This window comes from Chrysemys picta, chromosome 15 (genome assembly GCF_011386835.1).
Source record: "Chrysemys picta bellii isolate R12L10 chromosome 15, ASM1138683v2, whole genome shotgun sequence".
In the NCBI taxonomy this organism is placed as follows: Eukaryota; Metazoa; Chordata; order Testudines; family Emydidae; genus Chrysemys; species Chrysemys picta.
Genome location: NC_088805.1, coordinates 23,474,668 through 23,487,634, shown reverse-complemented (window position 1 = coordinate 23,487,634; position 12,967 = coordinate 23,474,668). Strand labels below are relative to the sequence as shown.

Sequence of the window (12,967 nt, the reverse complement as noted above, 5' to 3'; positions counted from 1 at the left end):
ATAATAAAGCAACCCTTTCCAAAAATTATTTTTCTTTTCCATGAACTGCTTGTGTCTCGGTGCTCTGCTCATGATGACTTTCAGCGGTTATACTCTCATTCTCTTAAAAAACCTACAAGCCTACCCCGCTTTTAATGAAGTGCTCTTGCTATCTCATGCTCTCTTTGAGGTTCACCGAATGCTGGGGGGCAGGGGGAGGGGGTCAGCCTTACTGAATGCTTCTTTCTAGCTTTAAGAATCTGCCAGTTGCTTGAATGCAGTTCAGTTGAGCTCTTAGCTGCTTTAATTTAGTTTTGGGGGTTTCTTAGGCAAACCCTAGAGTAGATGTTGTGCAGATGTCATATTTCCCTTCAAGCACTCGCTGAAACGTGAACATATATTGTAGAAACAGTAGATCACAAAATCAAAACGGGCTGTGAGCCCAAAGTGTAGGATAATATGGTCATTGCTGGGATTACAGATAACGTTAATATAAAGAATTAGTAGGTCATGAATAACAGTAGGGCAGAAAATAGTTAACAGTTACATAGGAAATAAAGACTATGTTTCGCACTTGGTGGGTGAGAGAACTCTGTATATATTTAAGTCCTAGAGACTCTTTGATTTGGGTGGGGTTTTATCCAGTGTGGTTTGCCATTCTGCCATTGTCTTTGTGCATAAGGGACTCTGCCACAAATTCTTTCCAGTCTTGAGTAAATCACTTAATTTTTCTGCCTCACTTTCCCCATCATTAAAACAGAGAAGTTAATACCATAGGAAGATGGCAAAAGTTAATTAGTGCTTTGATAATTAAAACGGCTAGACTCAAACTTAATTATATCTAAAGACGTTTTCAAATTTTATTATGAAGGCTCTGTGAATTCAAAAACCAAATAGGCTGCTTATTCACCATGCAGTCATTAATTTTGATAATGAAGAGGGAAGACTCAATGATTAGAAATAGACTCCAATATTTTTAATTCATAATCTAAGACAGACCCAGATAATGTTTTGATTAGAAGGACAAACTTATTCTGCAGGACATTTGTTTAATGTGGTATCCCTAAATAGTCACCCAGGGTCCACTACAAGTCCCATTGGAGTTGGACTGGGCCGATATTCTTTAAACTGCAAAATCTCTTCTCATCATGAGTGCGACAGAGAGGTTGTACTGTAGTATCCATTTGTTTGGCATGTCAGTGTATTGGATTATTGCTCTATTACTATGTATTCCTAAGGCACCCCATGCCCTAGTACCCAAGGAATGAAATTCTATTAGTGGCTGTGATGAAAATCTATTAGCGTTTTAATATACAGTTTTCAAAATGTCTATGTTCCTACTCTATGTGAAGAGCATTGTTTTTTCAGGTCAGACAATATCCCAGTTAAGGTAATTAGATGGTTTGGGGTTTTTGGAGGGGGGTATAAATCAATCTGTTTATTACATAAACCATAGTTTACTAATACCAATCAACAGCTAAACATGGTAGTTTTTTATCCAACCCCAAATAAAATAAAACTTCCTCAAACAGACTATTTGCAAAGTGGAAATACATTACATTTACCAGCTTTGCTGTATGTGTGTGATTAATCTGTGCTATTAAGTATAGTCTCGGGAAGGTGGATTCTTTTTATTTTCATTAGTTTTTTAACTGAAAAAATTATTTCAAGTAACATGTGTCTCTCTGGAGAATTGACTCATTGTTCCCTATGGTTTTCACAACCAAATCTTTGTTAATTGCGGCAGTTTGTTTTCCTTTGGGTTTTTTTAATTACTCTCTGGGTGGCAGAGGCAGAACTGTCATAAACTGTTCTAAGCTAGACCTATTTATGTAATTAAACCCTGATTCTGCTACGATGTCCACATGGAGACCCATTGACTTCAGTGGGGTTGTACACAGGCCCGGGAGTCCATCTGCCTGGATGTAGTTGTAGGATTGGGGCCTAATATTGAAACTCATACTGGTGGCCTTCCTGATATTAATAAATAGCAGGAACACACACAATGCCTCCCACCAGCCTTCAGTTAGGCCCTGATCATGAAACAGGTTATGCACACGCATGCGTCTTTGCAGGAGCAGGGCCTGTGACCCAAAGTGTCCGAGGTCAAATTAACAAAGACGAATGGTACAACAACATAGATTCATAGGACTGGAAGGGACTTCGAGAGGTCATCTAGTTCAGTCCCTGCACTCATGGCAGGACTAAGTACTATCTAGACCACCCTGACAGGTGTTTGTCTCACCTGCTCTTTAAAAATCCCCAATGATGGAGATTCCACAACCTCCTTAGGCAATTTATTCCAGTGCTTAACCACCCTGACAGGAAGTTTTTCCTAATGTCCAACCTAAACCTCCCTTGCTGCCATTTAAGCCCATTGCTTCTTGTCCTATCCTCAGAGGTCAAGAACAATTTTTCTCCCTTTTCCTGTAACAACCTTTTATGTACTTGAAAACTGTTATCATGTCCCCTCTCAGTCTTCTCTTTTCCAGACTAAACAAACCCAATTTTTAAAATCCTCCCTCATACGTCATGTTTTCTAGACTTCTAATCATTTTTGTTGCTCTTGTCTGGACTTTCTCTAATGTGTCCACATCTTTCCTGAAATGTGGCACCCAGAACTGGACACAATACTCCAGTTGAGGCCTAATCAGTGTGGAGTAGAGTGGAAGAATTACTTCTCGTATCTTGCTTACACAAGTCCTGCTAATACAGCCCAGAATTTTATGTTTGCTTTTTTTGCAACAGTGTTACACTGTTGACTCATAATTAGCTTGTGGTCCACTATGACCCCCAGATCGCTTTCTGCAGTACTCCTTCCTAGGGCAGTCATTTTCCATTTTATATGTATGCAAAAGATTGTATCTTCCTAAGTGGAGTACTTTGCGTTTGTCCTTATTGAATTTCATCCTGTTTACTTCAGACCATTTCTCCATACTTAAGCACTGACCCCTTCACCTAAAACTGTAAAGTTGTAACAAAGCACTTCACCTTAAACATGTGTTTAAACTGAATTCAGTGAGGCTGTTCTTAAGCTTAAATGTTTTACTCCATCAGAAGTACAGAAAGACTGTAAATATGACGTCGTTATTTCTAGAGTTCTGTACTTCTCAATTTCTCTATCCCATTTCAGTCTGGTCGTCTGCTGCTCTCCCCCAAAATACTGTCTCTAGGAGCAGTAACCCTTTTTTTCTGATATTCTTGTTTTACATCTCTGAGTGTCTTCTAAGTAAAGATGTTAACTTGTATTACCATATGAACTAGCATTTTCCTAGGTAGTATTTGCATTGGGATAATTAATGTTTGTGCAGGTGCCCTATCTTGGAAAGTGAAGTAATCTCTGTCCTTTCTCTGTACACTAGCAATTGTATCATATTTAATAATGCTCCTTCAAAACATCTTTGGTGTTAAATATTGTATAAAGTACCAAGGTCTACAAATGTGTCAGAATAAGGTTTGTTTGCATGGTAATAGTCTGATTTCACCAGGGGATTGCTGGATAACTTTCACCTGAAGTGTCTGACAGAATGCCAATCAGTTTCACTAAATCTTAAAGATAAAGTGACAATTACAGGATAATCCCATATTTCTTGACACCACTAATCTGCATCAAATACAGTTTTTCAAATCTCCATATATAATATATCATGAAATCAAGAGAGGGATAATAGATCAAAGAGTTCAGATAAATTAGAAGATTTCTAATTTCAACCTGTTTGTATTGTTGGAAATGGCAGTAATACATTTTGTAGCACTTTGCATAGTCTCCTCTTAGAGGACCTGGTATGCCAGTAGAGGCAGGACAACTTACATGCTGGAAAGCAATATGTTTTTTCACCCTCTTCTGATTACTTCATGTGCTCTTAAGTATTTGATAAAATATTTCCCACAGTAACCTCAGTTAGTTTGCTTCTAAATTAGCTGTCAGAACCAACTGTTTAGAGCTATTCCTTTGGAATTCTTTTAAGAACAAAGGTTTACATGTAGTTGCATCCCTGTTGGATTCTGATTCAGATCGTTCAGGAAGCAGAAGATGCCACTTGCTATTTGTTAAGTACATTATCTGAATTGTCCAGATTTTAGTCAGCCAAGAAAGATTTATTCCCAGTGCAGGTTAACTCCGACCCTTAGTCATGTTCCTACTAGTGTTTGCATTGTGAAGCAGTATCCTAGATCATTCTTTCCCTGTCCACAGTTTAGCTGATGGATAGCCAGTATAATTGGGTCTAGTTTTGATTCTTATTTCTTTACAATTAATATTTTTTTCCTTTCCACAGTAAACATTATGGTGCAATCTGGGTGGCCTTATTGAAGTGCTTGGAGGTTCAGGATGCTTGTGAGGGTGTTTTCATTGTCGTTTCTCACGAGTGTCCTTCCCCCATACACAACTACTACACAGCCCTACTCCTTCATCAATCAGCTTTCAGATTAGCCTCTTGTTCATGCTTCTTTTCCTCTTCCTCAGGAGGTGCCCTCCTTTGCAATCCCCAGAATTGACTTTCCAGCCTGTTTGACGGATATACTGGATTTATTCTTTTATTGCTCCATTGCCTTGGAGATGCGGCAGACGTAGCAGATTTGTGTATTTAAACCTAGATCTACTCTGTTAAAAACATTTCAGTTTTATTTCCTTCCCCCCAAAATAGTAACTCTAAAAAGGAGCAAGCTAGATAACATAGGGCCTGGGTTATTGTACCTGGTATGTGAAACAGTCTTGTGGTTATTTTACATCTTCTTTTGTCGGGAAACTAAATGAAATGGGTTTGAGTTGATTTACGAAACAATAATACTTTTAAGCACAAACTTCCCTTTTTAGTGGAAAAAAGTGACCTCTTCTGGCTTACAAAGAAATTAGACAACTTTTCTTGCCTAATTATACTCATTATACTTAATCCTTGGTAGGTATTCTGAGGCCTCATGACCATGTACATTGACAACAAAGGAAATATAACAAAGGAAATATCCCGCTGGCCGCAGCAGTTAACATAAAAGTGAAAAGTCACAAAACATGTTGACCTTGATGCTTGAGTTATTATGCACCCTTCTTTCAAAGCCATGTTTTATTCCTGCCATTACTCAAATTTGCAAGTTTATGGAATCTGTGACACTGAGTTAATGGGACCCGAAAGGAAAACGGATAACTAAGAAATAAAGGAGTAGCGGGCTATGTTTAGGCCATAAATAATCGTGCAAATGGAGGACATGCATCATTATTCAGCAGCCTAAGCTTTAGGGTTATGGAATACCCAGCATCTGTGAAGGCTCACAAAAGAGGGGAGGGGGTATATAAACCTCTCCAACCCCAGGCAAAATAGCGGTTCTAGCTGTAAGGGAGCAGCAGGAATCGGCAACACTAAGCTGTGTAAGGGAGGCAGGGAAGAAGTGGAGGCGCCTCTGAACCAATTAGTGGAGCTACAGACAGGGGCACACCCCTGGCATGTTGCCCTCCTGTGGCAGTGTGGGTGCATGCCATTCCTGTTGTAAGGCGCTATGGTTACATGGCCAGCATTTAGCCCTGAGGCTGTTTCTAGTCTTGAGGACTTTAGTTTTGCTGTCAGGACAGTATTGAACAGAGCAGTTGGCTGTTTTAGGCAATGCCAGCAATGACTGTTCAGGTGGTTGGGAAATCCCAATCTGTTGCCATGCAGCTGGTGTGCTCGGCCGTTACTAGCAGGTGCGTTGCTATTCTTAATTGTTCATTTAGTTTTATATCTGGAATTTGTCTTCCCTGGGTTTACACTGAGCTAAGTTCCATGTTCCTTTCCTCTCCTGCAGCTGAAATTGAAATGGTTTAATTGCAGATTGTGTGTGTGTGTGTGTGCGCGCACGCACTTCTTAATTTCCTAGTGTCTGTGCTGTGAAATGGCACCAGCCTAGTTCTTACAGTAATTCAGAGGACATGCATTTTATTAGCTTGGTGCCTGCTGTATTTTCAGGGTTCATCTGCCAAAGACATCTGGGTCTGTAGGGCTGTTTGCAAAATACTGTACTGAATTTTTTTATATGTGCTGTTTGCATTTTCTTTACAGCTAATTGGCAGTCTGCCTGAGGGAGAAACATATTAGTGACATTACTTTTGAAGATAACTGGGCCTACAGGGATATCTACTGTCCAGAAATAGGGCATGCGTCACATTACTTATAAATCTAAGCATCCTAGTGCTTGACCCCAACTTTTCTGCCCTGTAACTAACAACTCAGCCTTCACCCTTTACACCACATATCAATTGTGAGGTAGGTAAATGTTGTTATACCCACATTTATATGGGTGAACAGAGGCAGAAAGAAATTAAGGCCTCCATTTCCAGAAGCGGCATCTAATTCTGGGTTGCCTCCATTTTTGGATGCTCAGATTCAGCAACCCGGGGCCTGATTTTCAGAGGTGCCAAACAACTGCAGCTCCAGCTGACATCAGTTGGAGTTGTGGGGACCACCTGAATATCAGGCCCTTGCAGTCTTAAGCTCAGCATCCAAAAATGGAGGGACCCTAAATTTGATGCCCCAGTGACATGAATGCAGATCTTTACTGTGGCTTCAGATCACATCTTGAGTGACTTGCCTGAGGTTACACTCTGAGTCAGTAGAACAGCTACAACTAAAGTCCCCTGGCTTCATCCATTTGCCATCTCTCCCTTTCCTCTTTGGACTCATGTTTAATATGATGCTGAAATTATCCCCAGCGAAAGGGATTTTAACTGTGTGGCAGTATCTCATTGCTTCTATCACTTACATGTTTCCAAGTTTTCAGCCTCTGTATCCACATATTTTTAAAGAATATTAATAGAACTACTAGTCAAGCAATGGTACATTGCGGCTTCTGATATGTATAATTTACATAAATTATTTTTAAACAAAATAAAATCCTCCACGGGAGCATAAAATTAAAGTTGGAATGCGATGGAGTGAAAATGATTATTTATTGTTATGATAGCGTAAGAGATTGGATTTAAATAGGTGATGGCATTTAAAGGCTTTCCCCGTTTATCCTTCTCCTGTGTGTTCTTGGCAGTAGGGAAAAGAGCACAGAGATGGGATGTGGAAGAAGGAAATGAAAGGAGTATCAAGATTGGACTCATTGGGGGAACAGAAGAAATAATTGGGAATGCAGTAGGAGACAAGTCTTGAAAGCGTGTCCAGGTTGTGCTGTGCCTTGAAGGGGAGAATGTGAAATTAGAACTCTATGTGGTATTTTAAGAGTTGCCCGTAGATGAATGCAAGGCGGCGGGAGAGGGGGTGATCTAACATGATCAGATCACCGAGCAAGGAAAATAACCTTTGCAGTCATGTTTTGGATGAATTGGTACAGGCAATGTACATATCTAGAGGGCTAGAATGTAGTAAGTTGCAGTAGTCAAGATGGGAGAGGCTATCGCATGGACAAGCATTTAGGCCACATGGGCAAGAAAGATCAGATTTTTTGTGTGTGTTGTGAAGGGGGAAAAAAGGCAGCAGGGTTTGGATATGGTGGGAGATGAAAAAGAAAGAGTCAGAGATGGTTGCAATCCTGGACAACGGTGGAGGATGCTGGTGCTGTCAATTGCCAGAGAATGGGGAAAGCGGAGAGGTTTTAGAAGAGAATATATTAAATGTCTCTGATGTTATCGTTATAGCACCAAACTTGTTAATCTGCACCGCTGGCTGGAAGATCCTTTGGGAAGCACACCTCTGAATTTTGAAAGCATTTTGCAGGAATACTTTTATTCCTTTCAGAGACTTCACAACTACAGATATTACTAAAGATGAACACACCAGTAGGAATCTTTGAGTTCGTGAAGGGGCCCCATTGTGAATTAATCAGATACTTTTCCCACAAGTGGTCATTCTGTTTAATAATGCTGACTGGAAGACAAATGGACCAGAAGAAATAATACGTACAGAGAATTCCTCAGATGAATCTTGGCATTTATGCAGTAGGGGAGCTCATCTTCTGTGCACTTCAAGTAGTGCAGTGCCCTCCTGTGTATCATTACAGGATGGGAGCCTTACTAATGCAGTCCACTCTGCTAGCCCAAGTAAGGAAGCTCTTTTGCTCATTCTTGTGAACCTTAGAGGGGAGCCTGGTGCTGTAGAAAACTTTAAAAACCTCTTGCATAATGTTTCCTGTATGAACACCTACTAGCCTGACGAGGTAGGTAATATTATACATCCCATAGATGAAGCCTCATCCCCCAACCCAGGTTACATTTTTTTAATTACAGCTGTTTGTGGGAATTTCTTCAGTTAATTTAGAATTACAGCTGCTGATGTGCTTCATATAAATTTTATATTAACCACATAACTAAGGGACGGCCATTGAAAAAACTCTGGAAGGTTGGAAAAAACTGGTAATGATCAGCTAAGGTAACATATGTACATTTTCTGCTACCTTTGCAGGCCCCAATTCTGCACTATAGAAGCATTGCAATCTTCCCATGTGGATTCCCATGCAAGATTGAAGCTATACTTTAATTGGATGTATAATGTCAATATTGACATGTGAGAATTCACCTTACTTAGTCTAGTATCCACCGTAACTCTGACTCCAAAACTTATTTGCAAACCCTTCCAACATATGCACCACTAATATATGTGCTTCTTTGACTGTATAAACTACATGTCATAGCGATACATATATTGAAAGCACTGCATGTCTTGTCAATGAATATCAAAGGCTATTCTTGGAATATGTACTGTATGATTTCACCTATCAGCATTGGTTCCCAGTGGTCATGCTGTAGTTACGTATTGTGCACATGGACCATATGAATTACCTCAGCAATCTTAACTCTTTGATAACCAAGTTTTTTGTAGGTAAACTGTGTAATTTAGTTTAAGTACAGTTGGTTAATGAATGAGTTGTTGACCAAATTTCAGACTTATTTGTATTTTCAGCTCTCTGTCGGAGGGCCTCAGTGATCTTCTCCTTAATAGTTGACAGCTTATTGTCAGGAAAATGCCAACTGTGTCCAAATGCCCTTATGTTCCACTTGGAATCTATCACTGATTTTCATCATGATTTGTGTAGTAACTAATGATCTTCACTTTTTATTGATCTAACAGCTGTTGACATTTCTAAGCTAGCGCACATTGCTGTAGTGGGTTTGAGCTACTTCTGTAATCCAGCTTCAATATTGAAAGTCGTCCCTTAATGGCAGAAATTCAGATGGGCAGTGCAGAAGTGGATTCGTTTACTTAGAGGCCTCCAACTGTGACATCAGCTCTCATGTTCACTAGTTTGGTATCTTCACTTCTTAAAAACAAAATTGGAATGGCAAAGCAACTGGCCAGGGAATAGTCTTGTTCTATCAAGTGCCATAGGGCTAAAGGGATTTCATATACTGCATTTTGCAGACCTTTTGCTACCGTGTACCAGCTGCTGCCTAGCTTCCAGGTCACGAGCCTCCAGCACCACATAGTGCAACAGTTCTTTATTAGCTTGGATCAATCTTGCATCCAGGTCCTGGCACAATACAGATAATTTGCTGCTGAGTGTGTGTTCTTTACTTTGTACAATAGACATCTTTGTGAAGTGTTTTTCTCAACCTCATTAAAAGCATGCAATTAGCTAAAGATGCCTCATTTGCAACCAGGCATATGCCTAGTTGAGCCTAGATCAAAACTGTCTGCTACCAGCTCTCCTTCATCCAGGAAACCAGTTGAATTTGTAACTTCTTACCCAGCTACGGCACGCTTCATTGCCGTAAATGCCTGGTGTTCAAACACTTTTCTGTCTCATTAAATTGTCTATATTTTCATCAGATTTAGTGCTCTAGGGATTTGACCGTGGTTTTAAGTTCTCTAGTTGGTGGGCTGTTTAAAAGATTAAAAATTGTATTTGTTATTTATTGATCTGCACGTATATATAAAATGTGGTGCTTAGCTCTGAAGAATGGTTCTTGAACTGCTTGGTGTGTGTATTCACTCTAAGTTCAACTGCTTTACTGCAGTTCCAGGATTGTTTTGGGATCAGTAGAACCTCAAGTAACATTTATTGTGTTCTTTAACTTTTTAGGAGTTTGTCCAGCTCTCCAAAAGTCTGATGAATGACCCCACTTTGGAAAGAGAAATTGTGACAAAGGCAAAAGCGTATGTGAAGAAACACCATTCATGGGACGGTGAAAGAGAGGCCTATCAAAATCTTGTCCTGAGACTCCAGTGAATCATTGGGTATCAAATGTGGAAACTGATCTTATTTTGTAGCACTTTAATGGTGACACTGTAATCAAATTATTTTAAAGAAAAAAAATTCACATATTATGGACATATTGTTCCACTCGACTTTGCCCAATTTACAAACATACTGCATCAGACCGGTGGTCCATCCAATTCACCATCCTGTTTCCAGTGGTGGCGGCACCAGTGAAATCAAGAAAATGTCGATTTCTTAATATTGTTGGATCATATGGGCCTCAAAAGAGGGCTATTTCTTGTGCACGGGGTGGATTTCATCCACAGTGAACTCATTCAAACTCAGTTACTGTGTTGTAGCCTGACAAAGCTAATGGGGATTAAGGCATTTACACTCAAATTTAATTAATCTGAATTTATTCAGATATATGTCAATGATAAACAATGTTGTAAGAATGGGTTCATCTCTATTTTGAATGATCAAACATATAAATACATTAAGCATGTTAGCCAGGCCTACATGATCTAAATTTTAAAGGGGGAAGATCATAAATTAATCACATGACTAGCACTTTTATCAAGAATGGAACTGGCTGGAGCTAATGAGAAATACAGACATTGATGCTTTCTAGCATGAAAAATTGTACTCACTGTTTGCTGTTTACATATTCTACTTTATTTATGAATTATTAGAAGACAGCAACTACCTCTTAAAAATTACGAAACTTCAGGGACCTCACAAATGGTGAATGTTCTTACAAAAGATGGATGGAGGCTATAATAAGGAGCAACAATGTAATTTAGTACTTTTGTCATGAGTGACTCTCAGGAGTTATTATTGTGAACTTAATGTAACAGGATATTGTATTTTAAGAAGAGCTACTAATGCCCACATGAAGCCTAAACCAATCATTATTGACTGCTCAGTGGTTAAAGTAATATCTTGGTTTTCCACAATCTGGTGTCAAAGAAGGCTGCTATTTCTAAAACACGCAAAGTGTTTACAATTTTTAAACATCTGTTGTTGGGAAACTATAGTTGCTATATATGGGCCTGATCCAACCCCCACTGAAGCCAGTGGGAATCTTTCCATTGACTTTGGGCAGGTCTACACTTACTTCCTGGTCCGGCCGTAAGCAATCGATCTTCTGGGATCGATGTATCGCGTCTTGTCTAGACGTGATAAATCAATCCCGGATCGATCCCGGAAGTGCTCGCCGTCGACGCCGGTACCCCAGCTCGGCGAGAGGAGTACGCGGCATCGACGGGGGAGCCTGCCTGCCGCGTCAGGACCCGCGGTAAGTTCGAACTAAGGTACTTCGAATTCAGCTACGTTAATAACGTAGCTGAATTTGCGTACCTTAGTTCGAAGTGGGGGGTTAGTGTGGACCAGGCCTTAAATGGGCTTTGCATCACCCCCTATTTGTGTTAATGAATTTACTGTGCATGTTGGTTTTCCAATTGACCTCTTGGTTGTGTTGCAAATGTTTAGTCAGCAACCCTGAAGAAAAAGAGTAATTTTAGTATCCTTCATTCACTTCTGAGACCTTTTCTAATTTTCTATGGTAATATATTTGGAGTGGTTTGACTCAGTTGGTACTGTCCTCAATAGCATGGGACATTGCAAACCATGGGAGACAAAACTGGAGTGACTTCAAGGGTTATAACTGCGATGCTGTTTCTATAGATGTTCTCTTGCTCTTATGGTTTTTGGTAAAAAACAGCCTGGCTCAAAGGGGAAGGAAAATCATCTATTATGATAGAAATGGAAAAAAAGGAGAAGTTGATAGCAATGCATATAAATTAGAAGCTAGAAAGTATAGAACATTAATAAGGGAAGCAAAAGGACACAAGGAGAAATCTGCGGGCAGTACAGTCAAATAAAATAAGTTTTTTAAATTATATAACAAACAAAAGGAATCTTAACAGTCTTAGATATTGGTTTATTACTATATGGATATGGTAGACCAGTAAATAATACAGAAAAAGCCAAAGTGTTCAATCCATATTTCTGTTCTGTATTTGAGGAACAAGAGATGATGTATTTATATCATATGATGATAGATTTTTCCAATCACAGTAACTAAGGATGATGTTAAACAGTCGCTATCTAAAGTTAGACATGTTTTAATCAGCAGGTCCAGATAACTTGCACCTATGAGTTTTAAAAGAGCTGGCTAAGGAGCTCTGTGGACCAGTAGTATAGATTTTCAATAAGCCTTTGAACACTGGGGAATCTCCAGAGGACTGAAAGAAAGCTAATGTTGTGCCAATATTTTAAAAAGGGAAGTGGGATGACCCAGCTAACTGTAGGCCTGTCAGCCTGACATTGATCTAAGGCAAAATAATGGAACAGCTTCTATGGGGCTCAATTAATAAAGAATTAAAGGAGGGTAATATAATGAATGGCAATCAATATGGGTTTATGGAAAATAAGTCTTGTCAAACTAACTTCATATCACTTTTTGATGAGTTTGGTTAATAAAAGTAATAGTGTTGATGTAATATTCTTCTGTAAGGTATCACACATCATCTGGATCAATAAACTAGAATGATGCAAAATCAACATGGCATACATTCAGGGCCGGCTCTAACTTTTTTGCCGCCCCAAGGAAAAAAAAAGAGTGCCGCCCTCCATAGCGCCGCCATAACACACACCCTCAGCACCACCGTCACCCCCCCCCCCCCACGGAGCGCTGCGCCACCGAACCCCCCCCCCGCCGAACCCCTCAGCCCCCCGCAGAGCGCCGAACACCTCCCCCCCTCACGGAACACTGCGCCGCTGAACCTCCCAGCCCCCCACGGAGCGCCACGCCGCCGAACTCCCCAAGCCCCCGCGGAGCGCCAAATATTCCCCCCCCGCGGAGCGCTGCCGAACCCCC

General features: G+C 40.1%; 1 protein-coding gene across 1 annotated transcript in view; it reads left to right on the top strand.

Annotated features, from left to right (window-relative positions):
- GLT1D1 (glycosyltransferase 1 domain containing 1) overlaps positions 1-12,656 on the top strand; it is a 96,974-nt gene extending 84,318 nt beyond the window's left edge. Inside the window, exon 12 of the mRNA XM_005299569.5 lies at positions 9,970-12,656. Within this exon, the coding sequence (XP_005299626.1) occupies positions 9,970-10,116 (147 nt within the window). The 3' untranslated portion in view covers positions 10,117-12,656. The remainder of the gene's footprint in view (positions 1-9,969) is intronic.
- The last annotated feature ends 311 nt before the right edge of the window (positions 12,657-12,967 follow it).